General features: G+C 45.8%; 6 protein-coding genes across 6 annotated transcripts; 4 read left to right on the top strand and 2 right to left on the bottom strand.

Moving 5' to 3' along the window:
* Positions 1–281: 281 nt before the first annotated feature.
* INS49_009180 (uncharacterized protein) lies at positions 282–2,804 on the bottom strand (the record flags this gene model as incomplete). Its single annotated transcript, XM_043169917.1, has 1 exon — positions 282–2,804. One exon carries the CDS (start codon positions 2,802–2,804, stop codon positions 282–284), a length of 2,523 nt encoding a protein of 840 aa, XP_043027597.1.
* Positions 2,805–5,471: 2,667 nt separating this feature from the next.
* Positions 5,472–6,889, top strand: INS49_009179 (uncharacterized protein; the record flags this gene model as incomplete). The annotated part of the gene is made up of 3 exons (XM_043169916.1): positions 5,472–5,815; positions 5,911–6,396; positions 6,466–6,889. 3 exons carry the CDS (start codon positions 5,472–5,474, stop codon positions 6,887–6,889), a joined length of 1,254 nt encoding a protein of 417 aa, XP_043027596.1.
* Positions 6,890–8,941: 2,052 nt separating this feature from the next.
* On the top strand, positions 8,942–10,387 carry INS49_009178 (uncharacterized protein; the record flags this gene model as incomplete). Its single annotated transcript, XM_043169915.1, has 3 exons — positions 8,942–9,303; positions 9,370–10,056; positions 10,123–10,387. 3 exons carry the CDS (start codon positions 8,942–8,944, stop codon positions 10,385–10,387), a joined length of 1,314 nt encoding a protein of 437 aa, XP_043027595.1.
* Positions 10,388–11,683: 1,296 nt separating this feature from the next.
* Positions 11,684–12,823, top strand: INS49_009177 (uncharacterized protein; the record flags this gene model as incomplete). The annotated part of the gene is made up of 3 exons (XM_043169914.1): positions 11,684–11,951; positions 12,011–12,084; positions 12,158–12,823. 3 exons carry the CDS (start codon positions 11,684–11,686, stop codon positions 12,821–12,823), a joined length of 1,008 nt encoding a protein of 335 aa, XP_043027594.1.
* Positions 12,824–18,783: 5,960 nt separating this feature from the next.
* Positions 18,784–19,712, top strand: INS49_009176 (uncharacterized protein; the record flags this gene model as incomplete). The annotated part of the gene is made up of 3 exons (XM_043169913.1): positions 18,784–19,114; positions 19,173–19,563; positions 19,628–19,712. The coding sequence occupies 3 exons, from the start codon at positions 18,784–18,786 to the stop codon at positions 19,710–19,712; spliced, it is 807 nt and encodes a 268-aa protein (XP_043027593.1).
* Positions 19,713–20,337: 625 nt separating this feature from the next.
* On the bottom strand, positions 20,338–21,490 carry INS49_009175 (uncharacterized protein; the record flags this gene model as incomplete). The annotated part of the gene is made up of 5 exons (XM_043169912.1): positions 20,338–20,372; positions 20,450–20,856; positions 20,909–21,129; positions 21,201–21,271; positions 21,325–21,490. 5 exons carry the CDS (start codon positions 21,488–21,490, stop codon positions 20,338–20,340), a joined length of 900 nt encoding a protein of 299 aa, XP_043027592.1.
* Between the last annotated feature and the right edge of the window lie 2,733 nt (positions 21,491–24,223).

Below are 24,223 nucleotides of genomic sequence, written 5' to 3'. Positions count from 1 at the left end.
GACGTCCCGCCACGTACGAATGTCCTGCGTCACACTCGGCTCTTAAGTTTCTTTCTGTGGCCAGTCATCACCGCACACCTTTGCAAAGGATCAAGTGTTCGTGATCCAGTCTTGTGGCTGGGACTTGCGGTTACGGCTTGATTGAAAAGGGTTGCCTGCATATCACCGTGTCAAGAGCGACTCAGACATCTCGCCAAATTTTGTCGTGTTCACCGGAGCTTCAAGAAATGGTTCGTCATGGAGTACATGACATGTGCGCTGAATTGAACAGCCCTGGTCCATCAACCACGGAGACGCTCCATTTTAGGGTCAAACAGCGGCTCGGGAGTGATGGTCGCCTTAAGCCGCCGCCCAAAGTACTCAATCTCGACAGACTCCTCCTCCCCCAGTGAACCCGGTAGCCATGCATATGCTATAGGCTTCCTGACGGTGTACCCATATGCAGCACTGGTGACATATCCTACTGCCTTGTCGCTGCTGGCATGAAAGACTGGTTCCTTGCCCAACACACCCGACGTTCCGTCATCAACGGTCAGACATCGCAACCTCTTCTTGCTTGTCTCGGCAGACCTCCCCTGGAGGGCATCTGAGCCAACAAAGCCGCCCTCCTTGTCCAACTTGACGGCAAATCCGACCCCGGCCTCAAACGGGTCGTGCTCTGTGGTCATGTCCGTGCCCCACGCCCGGTACCCCTTCTCCAGCCGCAGCGAGTTGAACGCCTGCCGGCCTGCCGCGATGATACCAAACTCTTCACCGGCCTTGTAAAGGGCATCCCACAGCCTGAGACCGTGCTCTGCCGAGGTGTACAGCTCCCAGCCCAGCTCGCCGACGTATGACAGCCGCATGGCCGTGACGGGAATGCCCGCGATGGCGACGCGCTTGCATCGGAAGTATCGCAGTGCCTTGGTGCTCCAGTTGTCACTGCTCACCTTGGTCACCACATCTCGTGCCAATGGGCCCCACAGCCCAATGCAGCAGGTCCCGCCCGTGATGTCCCTGACATGGGCCCACTTGCTCGGGTCCTTGGCCGCCTGCTTACGGGCCTCCTCCTTCATGTAAGCCGTGTCGACAGGTGTATTGCAGCCCACCTGGAACAGCTCGTCCTCAATGCGTGCCACCGTTACGTCGGACCGCACGCCGCCCTCACCGTCGAGCCAAAGCGTGTAAGTTACAGGCCCTGTCTTTGGCAGCGGTTTCTTGCTGACATCGCCCGTGCTTGCTCGCTGTAGAAGTTCGGCAGCGCCTGGCCCGGACACCTCGAGGCGCCTGAGGGGCGTCATGTCGTACATGGCCACGGATGTCCGCGTCTTCCACGCCTCAGCCGCCGCGATGGGTGACCAGTATCTTGCTGCCCAAGTATCGCGCTCAGGAGCTTTCCACTCTGGCGGCATCGTGTCCAGGAGCTTGGCGTTGGACTCATACCAGTAGGGCCTCTCCCAGGCGCCGCCCTCGAGGAAGAAGGCCCCCAGCTCCTTCTGGCGGGGGAAGAATGGGGAGGCCCGCAGGTTGCGAGGCGATTCTCTTGGCTGCAGTGGGTGCAGGATGTCATATATCTCGACAAAGTTCTGCTGCGATGTCTCGGATACGTAGGCATCGGACAACTGCACCTCCTCAAACCGGTTGATGTCCGAGGAGGCGAGGTCGAACGAGGACTTGCCCGTTGTGAGAACCTCGGCAACAGCACGTGCCACGCCAGCAGAGTGCGTCACCCACACGGCCTCTGCGACGAAGAAGCCTTCCAAGGTGGGATGAGGGCCTACGAGGGAGCCACCGTCGGGTGTGAAGGAGAACAGGCCGTTGAAGCCGTCTTGTATCTCGACTTCCCGGGTCGAGGGAAGCAACTCTTGCGTCAGCTTCCACGCTGGCTCGAAGTCCTCCGGGGTGAATTCGAGACGGGAAGGCATGTGTTTGTCATCAACCTCCTTTGCCGTCACACCCAAGTCTGCTGCGACAAAGGGCATGGGCTTGTGGCCGTAGAAACCTATCCCAATCTGATCCCCATGCTCGCGGTAATAGAGGTCTTGATCTTGGTACCGCAGGATGGGCAGTGAGGCGCCATTTCCTGGGTTGTTGCGTCCTTTCAAGGCTGGCACGGATGTCGTCTTGGCGTACTGGTGGGCGAGGGGTACAAGAGGGACCCTGAGGCCGACCATTGCGCCCAGCTCAACACCCCAGAAGCCGCCGCACGAGATGACAATGTCAGCTGGGACTGTTCCGGCAGATGTAGTCACCCCAGTGACGCGGCCTTTGGCCCTCTCGATGCCGGTGACCGGAGTCATGTCCAGGTAGCGGACACCAGCTGCCTTTGTGCGCTCAATCAGGACCTGCACGGCGCGAGCGGCCAGAGCGAGGCCGTCGCTGGGGATGTGCAAGGCTCCAACCAGCTTTTCCCCATCTAGGAGCGGGTAAAGGTCGAGGCATTCCTGTTTTGAAATCACACGGGCCTCGACGCCATACGACTGGGCTAGCCCGTGTTTCCTCTTGAGGTCTTCAAACCGCTCCGGGGTTGTTGCGATCTCCAGGCCGCCAACCTGGTTAAAGCAGCTCTGCCCATCTTTGCTGATTGACAGCAGCTTTTCGACCGTATACTTGGCAAAATTTGTCATGGTCCTGTCTGGGTTGGTTTGGAAGACAAGCCCTGGCGCATGAGATGTCGACCCTCCGGGCATGCTGAGAGGGCCCTGCTCGACAACCGTGATGTCGGACCATCCTCGCTCAACAAGCTCGTCGGCGACGTTGACGCCGACGATGCCAGCTCCAATAATGACGACGCGCTTCGCTTCTGGATACGCTGCAGAACCCATGACGGTTGGGCGTTCAGACAAGAATAAGGATGCAGAAAAAGTGAGGGCGATGTGGGTGAAAAGCAGAAGTCAATGGGACAGGTCTGGTGAAGAAGAAGGCAGACGACCCAAGTACGAGGAGAAGAAGCTTTTATCTCGAGCAGAAATCCTAAGCAGACACGGCCGTCGTCGGTGGAATTACACTTTTCATCCAGAGGCCATGTCCACTGCTGATTGCACCGGCTTCACCACACCACATGATATAACCAAGCATTGTGCTGCCACCAACCAATATCGTGGCAGACGTTTCAAAAGAGGCCCAACACTAGCAGCAATCCTGATTGCCATCGAGATTGGCGCGGCCATTGTATACAGTCCATAGACATACAAGGCACCACGGTGAGGCTCAGCTGACGCAGCCAGGCACCATGCCCCATACTGTGCAGCGTATTTGCCATCACGGCTGCTCCAGTCCCGCTCGGACATTGTTCGGGACAGGGCTTCTACCGTGTGCAATCTGTGTGCGCCGCGAGATAAGGGAAGGGCATCTGGCCAGTCGCGGCCCTTGTGTTCATCCCCGCATCTTGGCGAGTGAAGTTGCTCGGGCCAGCCCGACTAACCTTATCTGCCTTGACTGTCCCAACGTCCGTTGTCGGTTCCTGATCTGCGGCGCCCAGCCTTATCTGCAGTGTGTGTGCTGGTCCCTTGGGTCTCTGGTTCTCTGGCGCCCCCTTCATGGTTCCTTTGTCGCGTCAGTCCCTGGTACAGACCTCGGTACGTGATATACATACACGCCCCCCTCCTCCACCCCTCCCGGATGCTTATCTGCAGGGAGGTATGGGTGGCAGGGTGGACGGCCATTGTCAGACGTCGTGGCTGCTGGTGGGCCGGGGATGGTTGGTTTCCCAAGTCCATTCCATGCCATGTCGAGCTGGGACTGCATTGTACACGTACAGAGTCGGTAAAGCACAGACTGCGGCGTGATATCATCGGGGGTCCAATGGCCAAGGACTGACCTGACATACGCACTACTGCGGTACATCAGATGCAGCCTTTCGTAGGTGTGCTGAAAAGTACGCCCAAGGTGCTGTCATCGATCGGTCATTCCGGGGCTGTCATGTCTGGCCAGCATTGTCCTTGGGCCCTTCAACATTCCAGGCCTTCTTGCCACATGGCGCTAAATTAGTTCCAATCCGTTGTCGGTATCCGGCTGGGGCGGAGCTGCAGGACATCCCTGATCTGGTTCTATCTTTACCCATCACACGTCTGCTGACTGGCCAGCATGTGCCGTGACTCGCGCCCTGTGACCCAGAGTTCACGATAACTTCATCTGGCTCACCTGGGGGGCAAGTCCAACATTTGATAGCCACAACAAGGACGCTGCCATACCAAACTGCCGCGTCGGTAGTACCTCCACCACACACCGTCCTCCCATGATCGTCAGTGCTGCATCCGTTGTAGGAGGTGACCATGGCCGAACAAATTCCGGACCCAGCACTACCAGCCACCAAACTGGCGCATAACGGAGGAACTACTCCTTCCATGGAAACATTCAAACCTGGGGAACTTTGATAACGCGCCCATCGACCTCGCTGCTCGGGTGGGAGGCAAAGCCCCTCCTGTCCTCCCCCCCTCCCACCTCTATCATCCCTCCACACCTCCGGTACCTCCGTCGCATCCCATCCTGCACAGCGCGTCTCATCTTCTGGCTCAGGATATTCCAAGCTCCTCAACTGCCAATTCCAATAGAATAATTGAAATAACGTGTTATTCTGGGGTAGCTGAAGCCGTTGTCCTTCACGATTGATTTCGGCGTGCCACATCTGGTGCGCGCAAGACGCAGTGACAAAAAAAGAAAACCTATGTTATCTATGTTTTCTGGGAATCCATATATTCAGCACATCACAATCGAGTCGACGGCTCCCGGTTTCAATTACCGATTCAGGCAACTATCACTTGGTCCGCCTAGGCGTTAAGTCCCATGCTTGGTTAGATAGATAAGCACGCCAAACCCTATCAGCTTGTTGGCGAGGCGTGCGGTAACGATTGTCACACAGTACACACACTATCTCAAGACCACGAAGGCCTCGAGCTCGTATCGCGTGTCGTATGCAGCGCGTCAGCCAACTGGGCACGGGGCTTGATCCAACACCGACAACGGTGAGCTTGGGCACGGCCGTGGTTTCAGGCGCGAGCGCTAAAGTTCATTTCCGGGGCAGGTACCTGACCAGTACCTATACCCAGGCCTATCTGAGACTTGGATTGTTCCGTTGTCGTATCTATCCATCCATATTCAGTTTCCACACGCCAGGGCGTTGACGAGGCAGCGCAATTTCCGCTTCCTCTCTCATGGTGGGAGGAGCCCAGTTCCCATCCAGTCATGGCTTCACGATGCGCTCGCCGCTGGAGAGGGTCGGCGCGGAGCTGCTCACCCTGGCCTGTCGCCACCCTTCCCGCCGTCCACTTGATATCGGGAGCTTGATGCCACTCGACTGGGTCCTCGTGAAGACAATGAGTATATCAGGGCGTCGGCCACGACCTCACCCGTCCGCTCCTGCTCTCAGACAGAGCACCTCGACCGGAATCATCATAGATCTCAATTCCACAGCGACCTTCTCAAGGCATCGTCCTTTGCTTTCTGCTTGACCGCTTCTTTGCGCTTATCAGACACAATAATTATCGGTTGCAATGTCGACTGCAGTACTCAGCTATCTTGGGAGCCTAGCAGGCTACGGGCCCAAGCCCGCCGTGGACAAGGCCCCCATCCGGGCTCTGCCTGCGGGCTGGTACACCTCCCAGGACATGTACGAGCTGGAGCGCCGCGCCATCTTTTCTCGCAGGTGGCAGCTCATCACCCACAAGATCAGAATCCCAAATCCGGGTGACTGGCTCAATTTTGAGGTCGCTGGCTTCAATTTAATCATCGCCCGTGATCGCAAGGGCGCCATTAATGCCTTCCACAACATCTGCAGGCACCGCGCCTATCCAATTGTCGAGAAGGAGCAAGGCACCTCCATGATATTCTCCTGCAGGTGAGTAGAGCTACAATCATCATCATCAGCGAGGCTGAGCTTCCAAATTCAAAATAAATCTCAGGGACTACATGGACTAACATGGTCATAAACAGATACCATGGCTGGTCCTACGGTCTCAGCGGGAACCTGGCGAAGGCTCCTGGTTACCAGGAGCTTGAGGGTTTTGACAAGTCCAAGAACGGGCTGTTCCGCATTCACACCCACATTGACAACAATGGCTTCATCTGGGTCAACTTTGACGCCAAAGACACTCCAGAGGTGGCATGGGAGGATGACTTCGCTGGCGCTGATACCCAGGAGAAGTATAAAGACTTCAACTTTGATGACTATGTCTTCGACCACGCCTGGCAGATGGACGGTGACTACAACTGGAAGATCCTGTCAGACAACTACAACGAGTGCTACCACTGCAAGACCACTCACCCCGACATTCCTGCGGTGGCTGACCTCGAGGCGTACAATGTCGAGACGAAGCGAGGCTACATAATCCACAATGTTGCCACAAAGCCCGAGCAGAGGGATCTGGGTCTGGTCGTGGCACCGACCTATCACTTCCCTAACGTCTCTAGCAACGTCACGTGAGTAGCCTTGGGGACTGCAAACCACCCACATGCCTGTTGAACTCCAGCACTGACGATTCTGCACAGCCCCAACTTCTTCTTCATCCAGCGCTTCATCCCACACTCGGCCAGCAGATCCACCATGGCTTACCAGGTCTTTCGCAACAAGAACGCGTCAGAGGAGAGCTTCCAGCTGGTCAACCAGATGTACAAGCGCATCATGTCTGAGGACAAGGTTCTCTGTGATGCGGCTCAGCGTAATGTGAACGCTGGGGTCTTTGTGAACGGCGAGATGCACCCCCGCATGGAAAAGGGCCCTCTCTTCTTCCAGAAGCTGTGCCGCGAGGCGGTCACCGAGCACTGGAACAGGGAGAAGGCCGCCAAGAAGGAGATCTGGCCAGCGAGGCAGACATTTAATAACTACAACGCCGACGTCGCCGAGAAGGACATCACTTTCTGCTCGGGGCTCAGCTGCTCGACTCTTGACGAGAAGGGCCCGCTGGCTTGGTAGTCTGTTTCTTGACGGCCGAGCGTTGATTTCAGTGCAGGGGAGTCCTGGAGTTCTGATGTTTCTGGGAAGTTCTTGGGGAACTCTCCCGTCCGAGCGACACCTCTAATGTCAGCACAGATTTAGCTGAGGCGCAAACTGTGGTCTTGATAGCAGTCATTCGTTTTGCTTTCGGAAGCATTGTCAAGAATGGCACATTAGCGTTGCTTCTCGTTTAATTTGTTTCTTAGGAAGATTCTGAAGACTTCAGTTCCAGATCTCCGAAGCCACTAAACGTCCCACTGGGAGTGTCTTGAGTACTGTGAAATTCACACGATAACAACTGCAGTATTTGCAATCTCATTTCACGATGGCTTCAAGATGTCTGCCCTTTACCAGGATGCCACCCATGTCCAGAAATAGTTTAGCACCTAGTGTCACAGTAGCTGACACACGGCACATAGCGAAGAGATCACCCGTGATTTCGGCATGCCGACAGCTAGTGCAAATCGCGATTCAGAAGCTCTGAACACATCACTAACTCTATATGATAAGGCAGGGTTGGCAATAGACAACACATGATGCGTCCGTTCGTCGGAGAGGCGCGTGGAGATGATGCACGCTAAGTCGAAAGCAACCCCTGTGGTCTAGACCATGCCTGGGGCGTGCACAATCGTCCAGGCTGGGGAACACAGTAGGTATCCGGGGGCCCTGCATCGGCTCGTCACGAGCTACCCTTTCCTCCACACCTGGGGAGTCGGGGTATGCATGTTGGCGGTAATTTTTAGGTAATATGAATTCCCACGGGCCGTGCTTGCGGTTTGGACAACGTGTCAGTGAGTAATGGGTATCGTCATGTGGCTATCTTGGCTTCATCTGGGCCAACGACGACGAACCAGTCTGCCACCGTTCTGGCCGACAATTCTGGCGGCCGGCAGATTCTTTACAACCAAGTACCATGTACCCACCATTTTCCGCCATATCCGATTGACAGCATGTCGGGGCGTCTGCGCATCTCCGTGCCAGAACAGGATGTGGACGTCGTCGGCACGTGTTGTGGTCAGATCAACGACCCCTTCTTCGAAGAACCTGAGCTGGTATACTCACCAGGCTGCTTTTACCCCTGCTGCTCTCCCAGGTGCCGGCTTCCGCCCTCACCCCCGGACTCAGAATTCTGGGTGATTTGCAGCAGTTGGTTTGACGTTCCTGACGATGCCGTAATCATGCTTGAGTGCGGTCATCTGATATCAAGAAAAATCTCCAGGGTGCATCAGGGGCCTGTCAGCCACTGCCAGTGTCGGATACCCGTGCCACACATGCTCGGTTCTGGAGGCCATGGTGCGCCGTATGTCATATCGAGAGCGGTTATAATTCTTGATCACGCCATAGGGTCCAAGATTTCGCCTGCATCTCGTATCTCGATCTCTTTGCCATACCACTGGACATTAGGGGATGCCCTACAACGTGGCGGGATAATAGGACACCATTCGGCCGATCACTATCTCGTCAGAACCCGATCCTTTGTGACAGTGTCCCAAGAGAAACAAAAGATACATGATACTTAGGAACGTACCTGTCCGATGCAAGCCGTTCGACGGAGATACTGCCTCGGTACTTTATGCGGGGGTGATAATGCCACACCGAGAACGGACTTGGCGGGTCATGCGGCTCTAAGAGCGTCAGATACGTTATCGGATGTGCGCACGCCGTAGCTTGAATCCTGGCGTCGCAGAGAGGTTGGCAGCAAGCTCATATCTAGTTCACTCCGGCGATCATTCGGCGATAGACGTCCACAAACAGGGGTCCAATTCTAGTTTGGCCTACATTCAGGTACACAGTGTGGCCGGTTACATGGGGCTGCAGTACGCATAGCACGGAACCGCATCGTGAACTCTCTTGCCAGATTCCATTCATCCGTCACTATTTCATGATCCGTTCGCCATGCTTCTCATCCCTCGTTCAGCGGTCCCAATTTCCCACCATTGATCGAAGCTTGCCTAGTCTTGGCCGTCGTTTGCATCCCAGCCGACCTCCTGCATTGCCAGATTGCGTCTCTCTGCCAATCTTTTCCACGGCATGGCATCCAGCAACCCGTCTTACCTCATTGTAGGTGCTGGAGTATTTGGCGTATCTACCGCATACCATCTCATCAAGAAATACCCTAATGCATCCGTGACAATTGTGGACCGCGACGCTTATGACGCAGAAAGCCGTGTGGCAGCGTCATGGGACTGGAACAAGGTTGTGCGGGCTGATTACGATGATATCGACTACTGTGCACTGGCACTCGAGGCACAAGACATTTTCAAGAGCGATCCGCTATGGAAGCCTTACTTCGTCGAAACAGGCATCTACTGGATTTGCCGCACTGACTACGCCCAAGATGTCATCAACAACTATAAGAAACTCGGTAGAAAGGCTGACTTGCAGGCCGTGCCGTGAGTTGAGCCAAAAGATTTCCCCATTATCTCCCAAGACCTCGCAACTGATTCCTTTGCGTGCAGTGTGGAGAAAGCCAAGAAGCTTTACGGCGGCCTCTTTGAAGATGCCGATTACGAAGGCGTCAAGGAGGTTTTGGTCAACAGGACCAGCGGCTTTGCTCACGCTGGCGATGCCCTGAGGGCCGTCACCAAGGAATCAATCAGGCTTGGCGTCAGGTACATTGTTGCCGATATTTCCACTCTGAGCTTTGACAACAACGGTGCCTGCACCGGCGTCAAGACCAAGGCCGGTCAGCTCTTGCAAGCCACGCACACCATCCTCTCAACGGGGGCATACACGGCCAAGTTGCTCGAGCACAGTGCGCAGAGCAGCGGGATCAAGGCCATCAGCGCAGGGGACCGAATTGTCGCCGGCGGAATCACCACCGGCATGGTCACTCTCGACGACAAATCGTACGAGCGGTTCAAGGCCATGCCGGTCGGCGTGCAAGGGTATCGTGTTGAGACGGGGCCGTTCATTGGAAGCTTACCGCCGACCAAGGATCGGGAGTTGAAGTGGTGGGGGCAGAAGATCTTCAGAAACGTGCAAGAAGTGTTGCCAGGGAAGAAGCTTTCTGCGCCACCGCCCGAGCAAGACTATGCACAGTGGAAGGTGTCGAACCCTCTCAAAGAGGACATTGTGTATGCCAATAAGGTTTTCTACGGTAAGAAGGCCGCAGAGTGGAAGCAGGAGAAGCATCGCATTTGCTGGTGAGTTCAGAAACCCCCTTGCGCGGCTGATGTCAAGAATGGCACAGTGACTAACCCCAACCACAGGGATGCTTTTACAACCAGCTGCGACTTCATCATTTCTCCCCACTCAGGAGCCAAGGGGCTATACGTTGCCACCTGTGGCTCTTTCCACGGCTACAAGTTCTTCCCCGTACTGGGGAAGTATATTATCCAGATGATGGAGGGCGAACTTGCGCCAAATCTGAGGGAGAAGTGGGCATGGGACCGGGAGCGTCCTGATGGCGCCGACTATCCGGACTACCCTAGATTTGAGATGAAGGATCTTCTGGATTACAATGCAAGGCTATAAAAGGGGATGCCGTGCCTTCTGGTACATGTGCAGTAAAGAACTGGGTCGTTGAAAGACCTTAGTTGCCTTGATCAAGATCAACATTCATCTTCTTATTCTATCGCTCTCAATCCCAACGTGAACGATGAAATGTTTCCTGCAGTCTGTGGTAAGTGGGCGATTCTTGGAAATTTCATTCCTAGGTATGGCCTTTATGTCAAAACAATTACTATGCCCATCTTGAGAACTTCCGTGACTCTGTGTTCTTTAAGGTGCAAGCTGACGGTATCTAGACCACAACTTGAAGTCCTCTGCTTTTGTCAGGATCCTTTAATGATAGAATATAGCGGACTTCTTTCCGCATTCAGGGCACATCAAGACGGACAATCATTGATGGTGTTTGCAGTAAGACAAGCATTGGGCCCACTCGGTACGAGCTGGACAACCTAAGAAGTGAGAGACTGGCGATCGCGGCTTCACCCCTGACGTCACTTGGAGCAGTATTAGACTCTCCAAATGGCGATGCGAAACAGCCACCATCGAGGAATAGACTGGTAAGTCTGCAGGCAACGTATCAATCGTTTTATTATCTTCTCTTTCACCGGTCCTGGCATGCCTAGTCTGTCTCCTTCCACTTGTGGCATGTCTTCCGGCCGGGGATGGAAGATAGAATAGCGAAGGATTATGGTTGAATGTAGGATAATGTACGAAGTAGATCCTGGCCATTGTTGATGTAGGCGTCGCGCTCAATGGTTGGAATCTGGTGTTCCAGTACAATGTTCCAGCGCCTGGGGAAATGTCAAAACAGGCTGCGGTTCGAAATTACTGCGAATGCCAATTTAAAGCGACGACAGAGAGGTCGACAACTAAACCATATTCGAGGGAGAAGGCTGTTCCCCCCTGTTTCGAAACATGGCTTGGCAGCAATATACATCCTACTAGCTGCTTGGAATTCTCCAAAATAGTCTTCAAATTCATTTGGGCTGAACATGCAATTTGTTTTTAGCAGGTGGCGGCAGCTTCTTAAAAGACAGGGGAAGCTGGCAAAACCATAGAGTTGAAACTCTGCCAAGAGAAAACTTAGCTGGCGCTATGCTTCGCTGGTAGGCCAGGCATTGTTGGCGTACTAGATCAAGTGACGCATATGCGCAACGGTGGATTAGGCCGCATAAAAAAAAATGTCGGGATCAAGACATAAATAAAGAAGTATGTGGCCGCTGCAGTCACACCTTGCTCTCAACAGGCAATATCAACCTTTCAACCCAGTGGTCTTCCGCTCTTTTCACTCGCTCTTGTATTATTTGCAGGTTGCACAAAATGCCACGTTCTATCCAGTCCAACGCAGCTCGAGCGGCCGTCGCCGTGGGATTAGCCGCCCGAGTCACGAATGCATACACTCAAGTTAACATCGCCACCCCGTTCATGACCAAGAATATTGACCCAATCGTCTTCCCCGGCCAGTACGACAAGAGCCACATGCACTCATTCTTCGGTTCGGATGCGGTGACAATCAACACGTCGACTAGTGCAGTCCTGCAGGAAGGCTGCACAAATGCTGAGAATCCCAATGACCTCTCTGTGTACTGTAAGCAAGCCTCCGGCCCTGACCGTCAGTCTGTAATGTGCACCGGCTTATACTGTCAGGGGTCCCTACTCTCTTGTATACGACCGATGACGGTTTAACGTGGGAGCCGGTTCCTCTGAGCCGGTTCAGCGCAGTAAGTAACAGTCCTCATGCCCGCGTTCTGGACGAGTAGGCTTTCAACAATCGCTGACTTTCGGATGCTGCAGTACTACAACCTAGGCGAGACCCCGGCAGAGGTCCCCATTCCTCAAGACCTCAAGATGTTGGCCGGTTCAGCTAGTGCAGCGACCGCAGACGCCTCCCCAGCAGACGCCAAGGTTGAGTGGTTTTGCGAAGGCGATGATGGTATCTCAGCGGATACAAATGGCTTTCCTAGCTCAACATGCAGTACGCACCTGCAGACGCTCCTCTACTTCCCGCAGTGTGTCAATGTGGACACTCTCGAGACAGCGTACAAGAGCAAATCCTATGGTACAGCCAATTACTGTCCAGAGGGCTCAAGCTCCATGCCACAGCTTCGCTTCAGCATTCGCTACGACTTGCGCGATGCCCTGAGCAGTGGATGGAGTGGCACGGCACCATTGCAGTTGGCTTGCGGCAACGCGTGGTGCAGCCATGGGGACTTCATCATGGGCTGGACGGAGGAGGCAGCCCAGAACATGGTGGCAGCTACCAGCGACAAGAGGACATATGCCTCAGTGAACGGGGCTTTGGGCAACGATGGAGAGCAGCCCAGCTGCAAGGCCACAGACGCAGACCCAGACCATGGAACGAGCGACTATGCCGAAAGCGTGGCCGCTATGGGCAAGCGCTCTGTGGACGCGACGGGATGGCAATCTGGGTCCAGATTTCGGTCGATCAGGCGGACCTGATCGACGGGCACGAAATTGGCAGTGCGTGTATATAACTTTCTCGCGGATTAGCAATTGAGGGCCTCGGCCTACATTACATGGGAGATCGTCGCATGGGCGGCGTAGTATGTGTGCGAGTCCTCGCCGGTTTCGTTTCAAGATAAAACCGTCGATCCTCTTCCCCTTGACCAAGTTGTTTCTGACAGGGCATGCATTGGACCAATTCGAGCGAGTCCTTCTGATCAGCTTTGGTCTGCAGACACGAAGTTGCTCAATGTCAAGTCTCTTTTCCCTTCCTAAATGACAGGATTCTAACATTTTCAAAGATGCCGCTCTGTCCTGTGACGGCGAGTCAACAGGTTTATGCAGTAGCAGCTTGGTACAACATTATGACGACGACTCCATCGTGTTCTGGAATGATGGTATGTGCGCAACCGATAATCACGCTAGTATTTAAAGTGCTTGATTACGTGTTCAGGAGTGATGATCCGTGTTTTGAGGTGCTCAGAGCCGCATCTCGTGTCTGTCGGAGTCGTTTCACCGAATTTGGGGCAGCCCTATGCTGCGTACTGTTGGTACGAGAATGACGCGCGTAACTGTGCTTATTACGATCAACTACCGCAGGGTGCTTTCGAGGACGTTGTCCGAGCGCGGCCGAGCTGCAATAAGCGACTAGGGTACCCATATCTGGCCACTAAGAAACGCTGGAAAGATCATCGCACATGAGATGAACACCCCACGGGGTCAAGGATGGTGCATATCACATCAGCCAATAGGCACGGTTTTGATTCGAACCTTTTCGCTACTCCTCCGCTCCAGGATTGTGTCTTTTGCCTGGTTTGAAGGAATGGGGAAAAGAATGGGCTATACTTCTATCAAGTATTAGGCTTCGCAATTTTACTACCAACCAAGCCAGCAGTTGGTAGCAATGGCTTGTAACTCCAGGGGCATAAAAATATGTCACGATTCCAAGCACGGCGTAACGAATAGAGCAACTTATCTAGTTATTTTAATTTATAAATAATAAAGCAGGGGCGCACATATTGAAGTAAAATAAAGCAATATAAGAGCGCTAAAATAAATCCCTTAATATTAACATACCCCTTAAATAATTAACAATTATTTAAATAAATATTATATATTTATTATTATAATATTTTAATAATAATACGGAAAAGTTATATAACGTAGTTTATTAATAAATAGTTTTAATTAATAAATATTTTTTTTATTATGTTTATTAATTTTTATTAACCTTAATAGCTAATTAAAGCAATTAATTTAATAAAAGTTAATATTAATTAATGTTAATTATAATTAACTCCTTATTTTTAATTAATTTAATTAATTTAAAATAATTAATAAATATATAATATAATTAAAAACCATTAAGGTTTTAATAAAATAAGCTGTTTTTAATGCTTATTATATCGTTAATTTTTAATTTTATTTTATATAAATTTATATATTTAAATATTTAATGCATTAAAGATTAATAATTAATAATTAATAAATACATTTTTTATTTAAAGAAAATAAAATCTTTTAAGTATTTAAAGTAATTTAAAAGCTTTATAAAATATATAAAACTTTTAAAAATAATTAAAGTTATATAAATTTTTAATATTTTATTATATTATAAAATAAATTAATAATGTTTTTATAAAAAGTTATAACGTGGTTTACCAGGTGGTGGCCGGTATTAAATAGTGGCCGATTTTTTTTTACATATAAAAAACGTCCGTGCACGCTTTTTTACACCTTAATAACTTCTTTAAACTAAGCCTAATTAAGATATAAATTTAATCTTATATTTATAACTATAAAATTAAACTAAGTTCTTATTTTTAAGCTTATATTTAAATCTTTTATAAAGATATTTCTATATAAAGAAATGTTAGTAAATAATAGTGCAGCTTCTAGTATTTACTAACGTACCTACTTTGGTGTATTTCCTGCAAAAAGGTACTTAATCGGCCACTATTTAATACCGGCCACCACCTGGTAAACCACGTTATAATAATATATATATATTTAAATAAGTTAAAAAATATATTTATTTAATATATAAAATGTTTAAGGGTTTTTTATATAATATTTAATATATAAAATGTATAAGGGTTTTTTATATAATATTTTAATATAAAATATATAATTAACTTTTTATTAATATTTTAAAATAATAAATTTATAATTAAATATTAAGCTTAATTTTTAATAAATTTATAATATAACTTATAATTAAATTTATTTATTTTTATAATTATTAAAAACCTTTTTATAAAAGCTTAAATATTATTAATAATAATTTATATAACTTTAATAAAATTAACTTTATAATTAAAACAATAATTATATTAATAATTATTTTATATATTAAAAGATATAAATAAATTAAATAAATTTAACTTAATAATTATAATTAAATATATTAATATAATTAAATAAATTATAAATTTTATTATTAATAATTATTTAAAGTATTTATTATTTTATTTTTTAAATAATTAAATTATTAAGTTTATTTTAATAAATAAATAAATTATAATATTAAAAAGATAATTTGTAGTAAATTAATTAAATAATAATATAATAATTCTAATAAAATTAAAAATAATATATAAATTTATTAAAATAAAAGTAAAAATTTAATTAATATTAATTAATATAAATATATTTATTTTATTAATTTATAACAAATTATATTTTTATATAATATAATTAATATTAATTAATATTAAATAATATTAAATATATTTCTTTTAACGTAGTTTACTAATAAGTGGCGCATATTAATAAGTGTGGCGTACTTTTGCAATTTTCGCTAACTTTAATTAACCTTAATACTTATTTAATGCAAATAATTTAATTAAATTTAGCATTAATTAATATTAATTATAATTAAATTCTTATTTTTAATTAATTTACTTAATTTAAAGTAATATAAATAATTATAGCTTAAATAAAAGCAATTAAGTTTTAATAAAGGGATTATTTTTTAATAAGAATTGCATTAATATTTTTTATATTAATTTCCTATTTATCTATGTATTTAAATATTTAATGCATTAAAAATTAATAATTATAATATTAAAACTTTTTAAAAAAAAAATAAAATACTTTTAGCTATTTAAGCAATTAAAAACTCTTAAGAAAAATATATTAAACCTTTTAAGTTATATAAAGCTATATAAATCTTTAATATTTTTAAAATTATACTTTATTATAAAATAAATTAATAATACTTTTATAAAGAATTATGCATTAATATATATAAACGTAATTAAATTAAAAAATAAATTCTTATTTAATATATTATTAATTAAGATATTTAAGGATTTTCCTTATAACTTTTTAATATAAAAAATATAGCTAACCTTTTATTAATATTATAAAATGCTAAATTTATTAATAAGCATTAAGCTTAACGCTTTATAAATTAATAATTTAACCTTAAAATTAAATTTAATTATCTTTATAATTATTAAAGGGCCCTTTATAAAAATTTAAAGATTATTAAAAATTAATTTAAATTACTTTATAATATAATAATTAAATATTAAATTATTAATAATAACTTTTATAATTTTAATAAAATTAGCTTTATAATAAGTATAATTACCTTATTAATAATTATTATATATATTAATAAATATAAAAAGATTAAATTAATTTAATTTAATAATTAAAAATAAGTAATTATTATTAAATATATTAATATAAATAAATTATAAATTTTATTATTTATAATTATTTAAAGCGCTTATTATTTTATTAATTAAGCAATAAAGTTAAATCTTTTAAATAATTAAATTATTAAGCTTACTTTTAATAAATAAATAAATAATAAAATTAATTTAAAATAAATTTAATACTTTAATAAGCATATTAAGTTAAAAAGAAATGCTAATTATTAAATATTAATTATAAATAGCTATAAAAACTATATATTAGTTAAGTTTAATTAATATTATAAAAATAATAAAATTATTATTATTAATATATTATTATATTTATTTTACTTACTTTAATTATTAAATATTATATTATATTTATCTTTAAAATATATATATAGTAATAAAATTAACTTTTTTATTTAAGCCTTTATTAATTATATTATTAAATTTAAGTTTTTTCTTGCATTTAAGATAGCTTATAATAAAACTTTTATAATAAAAAATATTAAGTTTATATTTAAAGAAGCTAAAATTTCTTCTTAAAATCTTAATTTTATAATTTCTAAGCTTAATATTTACTTATAAACTTTAATATAATCCCTTTTTATTTCTCTTTAAAAATAAAAGTTTTAAATATTATTAAATACTTAATAAATTATTTAATAATTAAGTTTTATTAAAAATAAAATTTTTACTTATTAAGGAAGCTTTTTTATATTAATTATAAAAGTTATTAATTAATTAATAAAGGATGCATAAATAATAATATATTTACTTATTATAATAAGTAAGTAAATTTATATACTTTAAGATATTAATATAGTATTTATTAAATATTAAAGGGCTAAAAAAACTTAAATATAGCTTAAAAAAGCATTTATAATTAAGAAATATTAAGCTTTTATTTAAAAGAAATAAAAGGTAAAGCAGCTAGCTAATAAAATAAGTAATGAAATAAAAAAGTTAATTTATAGCGAATTAATTAAAAGACGCTATGGTAATTATAATAAAATTAAGTATAATATAAGAACTTATAAAAAAGATAAAGAAAGGTTTAATTAATTAAATTTTAATTATATTATAATAAATTTAGCTTAATTAATATTAATTAATATAAATATAATTATTTTATTAATTCGCAGTAAACTGCATTTTTAATAATATAATTAGCATTAATTAATGTTAAATATATATTTTTTATTAAAAGTTAATTAATTTAAATTAGCATTATAATTATATTAATGCCTTTAAATTAATGAAATTAATTAAAAATAAGGATTTAATTATAATTAATATTAATTAATGCTAAATTTAATTAAATTGTTTACATTGGGTGGGTATTAAGGTTGATTAAAGTTGGCGAAAGTTGCAAAAGTGCGCTACTTACTAATATGCGCCACTTATTAATAAACTACGTTATTAAAACTTAATTAATTTAAATTAATAAAATTAATTAAAAAATAAGGGATTAAATATAGTTAATATTAATTAATGCTAACTTTTATTAACATAAATTAATTGCCTTAAATAAGTATTAAGGTTGGTAAAAATTAGTAAATATAATAAAAAAAATATTTATTAATAAAAACTACTTTATTAATAAACTATATTAATAAATAAAGCAATAGTTTAATTATTTTAGTTTATGAATAATAAAGCAAGAACGCATATATTTAAGTAAAATGGAGCAGTATAATAGCGCGAGAATGGAGCCCCTGACACGTAACAAAATAGATAACAAGTAGAGGTCGGAGATAAGAATGATGGACAAGCTCTGGCGTCCAGACTGGTCTCATTAAGCCCGGTAGCTAGGTTACGCTTCAAGTATTACTGACTCAGTCCCATTTATACTCCGTATGCAATATCAATCCCGCGTTCCATTGAGAAGACGTGTCTTTCGTTTGCGTGTTCGCCTAAGGTCGGAAGTGACCCGACCACAGTGGCCTGTGAGTCTGCAACGGTAGGAGGTTCTGGGCGTTAGTTCTTGCAGGTGAACGGACAGTCCTACCGCCTATGTCTCCACACATTCGCGTCTTTCAACCATCATGACCATGGGATGAAACACGTGGGTACAGAAGGTCAATCTGACGCTTACGTGCTCACCTGTAGTGATGCCTGGCTCTTCAGCCTCTTCAGTGATGGCAGTTGCTCTCAAGATCCTGTCTAATTGAAGACCTTGTTCACTGACCTACATTAATATTGACCCGGATTTCCAGAGATTCATGCCACAATTCTTCCATTCCTTGGACACTCCTTCTACTTGCTCTCTCTTCCAATTTCAAATTTCAGAATACTTCGAACGCCATGTATTTTCCATCCGCTCCCGCATTCGTACTTCCGCTCTTGGTCTCACACGTAGTCGGCCAGAGTCAATGTCCGTCCGTCTGGGGCACAGTTGCGGCCGACCTGAACGCGATATTTGCTGGCGACGATGGCTGCACTGACGACGCCCGAGCCGCCATTCGTTTGCCTTTTCACGACTGCTTCCCTGGAGCATGTGATGGATCCATCATTCTTAGCGACGAGTGCACTGCTCGCGGAGAGAATTCACAGCTAGTCGACATATGCAGCACTCTCGGTGCTAAGGCTACTGAATACAATGTTAGCACGCCCGACATGATACAAGTAGCAGGAGGTAGGACAAAAGCAGATAGCACCCACATGGTATCAGCCGTCGACTAATGACTTGGCAGCTGTTGCAATCGCTGCTTGCCCTCCCAGCCCGAGCCTCCAAGTCAAGGTCGGTCGAACCGATGTCGCAACAGCCAACCCCACTGGACAGATTCCATCCCCGAGCAGCAACGCGACTGTGATCATTGCGCAATTCGCGGCCAAGGGCTTCGAAAGCAGCGAGCTTGTCGCGCTCGTCGGATCCCACAGCGCCGGCAAAAACCTCAGTGGAACCGAGTTCGACACCACGCCCGGCAGCCTAGACAGCACCACCTTCTACACTGAGGTTCTCGACGACGACCAGCCTGCAACTTTATTCAGTGATCAGTCGCTTGCCACCGACGAGGCGACGAGTGCCGACTGGCAAGAATATGCGGGCAGTCAAGATGCTTGGAACACTGATTTTGCGGCCGCGTACGTGTAATCCAATACCCATGTCCCATGTGTGAGCCTCATAAGCTAACCTTTCCCGATGCAGTATGGAGAAGATGGCTCTTTTGGGAGTAGATGAGGCTACACTGATAGACTGCACGGATACGGTGTTTGGGGCCATCTCCGCATAACTTTCTATTTGGAAAATGGGATCTTGCACCAATCAGCAGACATTATATTATACCCTTGGACTGAGTTTAAGATGGGAACCCTTGGATGGGGTATTCCCACTTACGGTTACGAATAATTGTAGCACTGCAAGCCGGTGCGCTTACTTAAAGCCGTACTTGAATCTTTAAAAGATATTCTGTATATTACTTGAGTCCAGCCATGTAATGAGTGAATTATACGACGAGCGAACCAGGGATTTCAATGCCGCACGCACAACAGGTCCGCCAGAATCAAACAGGCGCTGCTAGGATATTCATATTGGAGACGCCTTCTGCCAGTGAATCAGGCCAACGGCCTCGAGGCTAAAGAGCGAGACCCGGTCAATATACCGGGGATTTGAGTCATTGAAAAATAGCTGGGGTGCTCAGTTTGAATAATGTCTGTACTGGCAATCCTAAACACACCTTGTTGGGATGCTTGCTTCCGCAATTCCTTAATACATTTGCTATAGCGAGTGTGTTCTGATTCTCAACGGTCCCGTTCAAACAGCCCCTGGTATTTCTCGTTACGTCGCCTTTGCCTACATGCCTGCTTCCCAGTCTATTGACCCCTCTGCTCCCTTTCCACTTTCCGAAGTGATCCTGATCACATTCCACCCATTCCTGGAAGCTCAGGGAGCCCTAGACGAACAGTGGTGTCAGCTTGGAGTCTTGATTTGGCTTCCTGATGTTAGAATGAAATAACAGGGAACACCTACAGCCATCAATGTCCTCATTGACCTGTTTCTTCACGGTGCAAGCGTTCATCTGCGCCACGCTCTGTGACTTGAGAGGGTTCCCGTTCTCACAGCCCTGGAACATGCAGTTTGAGTCCATGGCACGTTGAAGAGAGTCACCCTTCCATCCAAAGACGTAGTCGGCGTGTGTCCCGTAGCCATTCAAGTTACCGTTCTTTCCCATGTAGCTGAGAACAAATGGGTTGGGGGTACCGCTGGGCCACATCGACTTGAATTGTGCTGTGTCCCAGAGGGTCTCGTATGCCACCTGAGGCATGCGCACCGGATGTGAGGCCGGGCATGGCCCTGCTGGCTGAAACGCCCCGGTCTGTGTGTCGTACATATGATCCTGGTGGTTTGGGGTGTCTAGATTCTTGCCATCCCAGCATCTAAGAAACAGAGTTGGGTCAGCCTGAGTGTCAGGCCCCGATGGCTGCATACCTCGAAAATGAGGAAGAAACAGGGGTAACCAAAGGAAAGGCCACAAACGTAGGAAAATGGTGAACGGTCATGATTCCGCCAGGGCACGGCTGCGTCGGGAAAGTGTCGAGCTCAGGGAACCTGGTCGACTTGTTCTGGAGGCAGACGAATTTCAGACCCTTCTGACCGTTACTCTGGCCGGCGGTGGTTGTTGTCGGGCTGCCTATCGTCATGCGGAAGCCCTGGAGAGCTCGTGTTCAGTAAATAGCACAGAGGATATAGTCGAATGGGGGGGGGGGGGCAAGACGCTTACTGGTTTGAATGCTGTGATCTTCTGGTTACCGTTGGAGTAGAAGTCCTGCTGGGTGTAGTACACAGTCATCCCTGACAAGATGTTAGCCGATGGTGATGCTTAGGCGCCATACGCAAGAACATACCGCCGTTGATTCCCGGGGGCAGGGCGTCGTTCTCCATGATAGGCACGCGCTTGTAAGACCCATTGGTAGGGTGCTTAAAGAACATGACGGCGGTCCAGTAGTTGGAAAAGTCCTCGGAAAACGTGCAGGTCGTGCAGGTTCCTTGGTTTCCAATGTCGCCAGACATAGTGGCGTTGAAGGCATTGCCTCCCACGATTTGATGTAGATGAGCTGATGGGGTCTTGCCTGGCTCTACGAGAGGGTCAAGGCGTTGGATGCTCACTGTGCCACATCCAAAACGAAGCGCCGCCTGTGACGGCGCAGATGCGGCAAGCGCTAGGGCGAGGGAAAACAACTTCATCTCGGCTGACGATCGGGGATGGTACTCTGAATACAGGGCTTTATTGAAGCCAAAAAGAAAGTCTCTGAAGACAGTGAGATGCTTTGGGCCTGTAAAGAAGCAACCTGGCTAGAGACCGAGCAGCTATTTGTATCCAGCCGCAGGGGCATGGCGAATCACTTATCTCGATGCCCAGCATTTTCAGGTCATTTTCCGCCCATGGCGCAGCTGGACCATCCGCATATCTATTACTTCTAATTCCAGTCAACCAAATCATGGCCATTCTCTGGGGGTTGGCAAAGTTGGGATAATTTTAGTGCCGTGTCTTGAGGTGCTTCAAACCGCGGGATTGATCCCCACATAATTTATCGTGCATCCAATTACCCAACTGCCGAGACAGTGTTGGCTTGCCCATTTATCCGGTTTTGCTGGGCGCGACTTTGTTCTTTATTACTTCCTCATCCGGCATTCAAGTAAATGAACGGTCTCATTTAGTGGGTAGCGAGACTCGAGGCTGGCCGACTTTCACAGTGTGGAACTCGCGCCTCCAATGTACAAAAAAGGGGTGGGAGCTCATGTAGAGACCAATGTGGTAGAGGAATGCCGAGCCTGGTCTCGCACACTCCACATTGGTGACAAGCCACACCAAGTCTGAGAGCACAGGATTAAATAGAGCAACCCTTTCCGTTATCGCAAGCTGTCAAGGACCAGTATCGTTTGGCACATTAGCTTAAACTTATCGCCTGGATCATGAACAGAGGTTTATGTGTGGACTTGACATAATTATGCCACATATTCAAGAGCCCTGCCAGTGCTACCAGGGCTGAGCCGGCTGGAGAGAACAAACGTCTGCAATGTCCAGATAGATGATTGATTTAGGAATAATACACGCCAGAACATACTTGCAGCTATCTCTCAGGACCGACTGATAATTTGAAACATTGCAAGAATGAGATGTTAACGTACTTGTTGGGCGATTGCACAGCCCCTGTCAAATTAACAACATGTTTACTCCACATAAATCACCAGGTGTGCGGATGATAGCTGACATCCATGAGTTGCTTGCTGGGTCCAAATTACAACACTTGAAACAAGACAAACACAAGCTCCATATCATTTGTAATCTCAAGATAAGAGGTTTATTAGAGAAGTCTCACCTGCTTTTTGCTGAGAGAAATGCCAGCCCAAATGCGAAAGAAAAAGAACAATAATAAACCTGAGGAAAGAAATAGAACTCAAAGCTAAGCCAGGAAACGGGTGATCCCGTCTTCCTTTCTCGGCGATGGTGCGTGAATAAGTGTCAAAGCACCAACATTCAAGACCACCTTTCGGTCGTTTACGTTTCAAGTTGGTTAAGGAGGGAGTCAGTTTTCCAAAGCCTACTAACTAAAGACGTCGGTTAAGATATCTCGACCTCGATGTCATAGGCATCGTTGAAATGTCCTCTCGGTACATCATGCCCGTGATGACAGGACAGCGCTGTGAAACTGACGGTGAAAGCAGTGAGACACTCGACTGGTTCTGGGCTCCACCTTGACGCAGCCTTTCCACGCAGAACAATGGCAGCCCAAGCTGAGCCCACTAGACCACTTGCAGGACACCTGCAGGTTTCACATCAATTATTCTTTTGCGACGATCTTCGGCCCGTTTTGGACATCACCACAGCCTTCCGTTTCCAAGACTCGGGTGGAGCCCGTCCTGATCAGCCTGAAAAGCGCCGTACCGACATGTATTTATAGTGAATGTACCTCTTGTACTGCCGCATTTCTCCACGTGCACCTCACACTCACTGTCCGATCGCCACTGCAATGTAATACCGGCGAGAACCACAAGACATCTGAAGACGGCCATGCCATATTGTCACACATCCAACGCTGTAAAGCCCGCATCACAGGTGACGTTCATAGAAGTCCCAGGAGGGTTTTGTGTCCTCCAAAAACCTGGGAAACGCGGCTTTGTATGCCGTCCTCCATCCAGTGCACTGCTTGAAGTTAGGGGGGAGGCAACGGTCATGTACCTAGGTAGATAGTACGTGTGATGCTTCTACGTACTTTACGGCTCAGCAGTTGCTCGAATCATCCCATCTAGCAAAAGGAATTGGCTTTGGCTGAAAACTCAGGAAAAAGTTACTGCTATACAAATTGTGCGTGCAGTTCTTTTCGTGGCTCGTCCGAAGTCAGGCTGCCTTGATCTCTCGCTTGCTCTCCCTCCACCCTTCTGCCATCTTCTGCTTCTTTCCGCAACTCTTTCCGCAACTCTCCCTGCCTCCATACCTTTGCCCTCCATACACCACCATCTCGCTACTTTCTCTTGCCCTCGTCCATTCTCATCGTCAACCTCACTCGCGTGTGTCGCGTTGACGTTCTGACCGTTCTTGCCAGTGATAGCAGTCTCTATGGCACTCCCAAGGTATTGTCAAGTCCCCAACAACCGTCGAAGCAACCAAGCTCCAACACAGCCCCCTTCCCCCTCCACCTCACCAGCGTTCAAGACGTGAAGCCCCAGTCACTAACATTTTGCTGTCGGTAGCGTTCAATTACCGACTCAGACGGCTGTTTACGACCTCTGACAGACCCCGAC

The sequence above is a fragment of the Diaporthe citri genome, assembly GCF_014595645.1.
Source record: "Diaporthe citri strain NFHF-8-4 chromosome Unknown scaffold_3, whole genome shotgun sequence".
NCBI lineage: Eukaryota > Fungi > Ascomycota > Sordariomycetes > Diaporthales > Diaporthaceae > Diaporthe > Diaporthe citri.
Note: the sequence above shows the minus strand (reverse complement) of the source record. Positions and strands in the feature narration are given on the sequence as shown.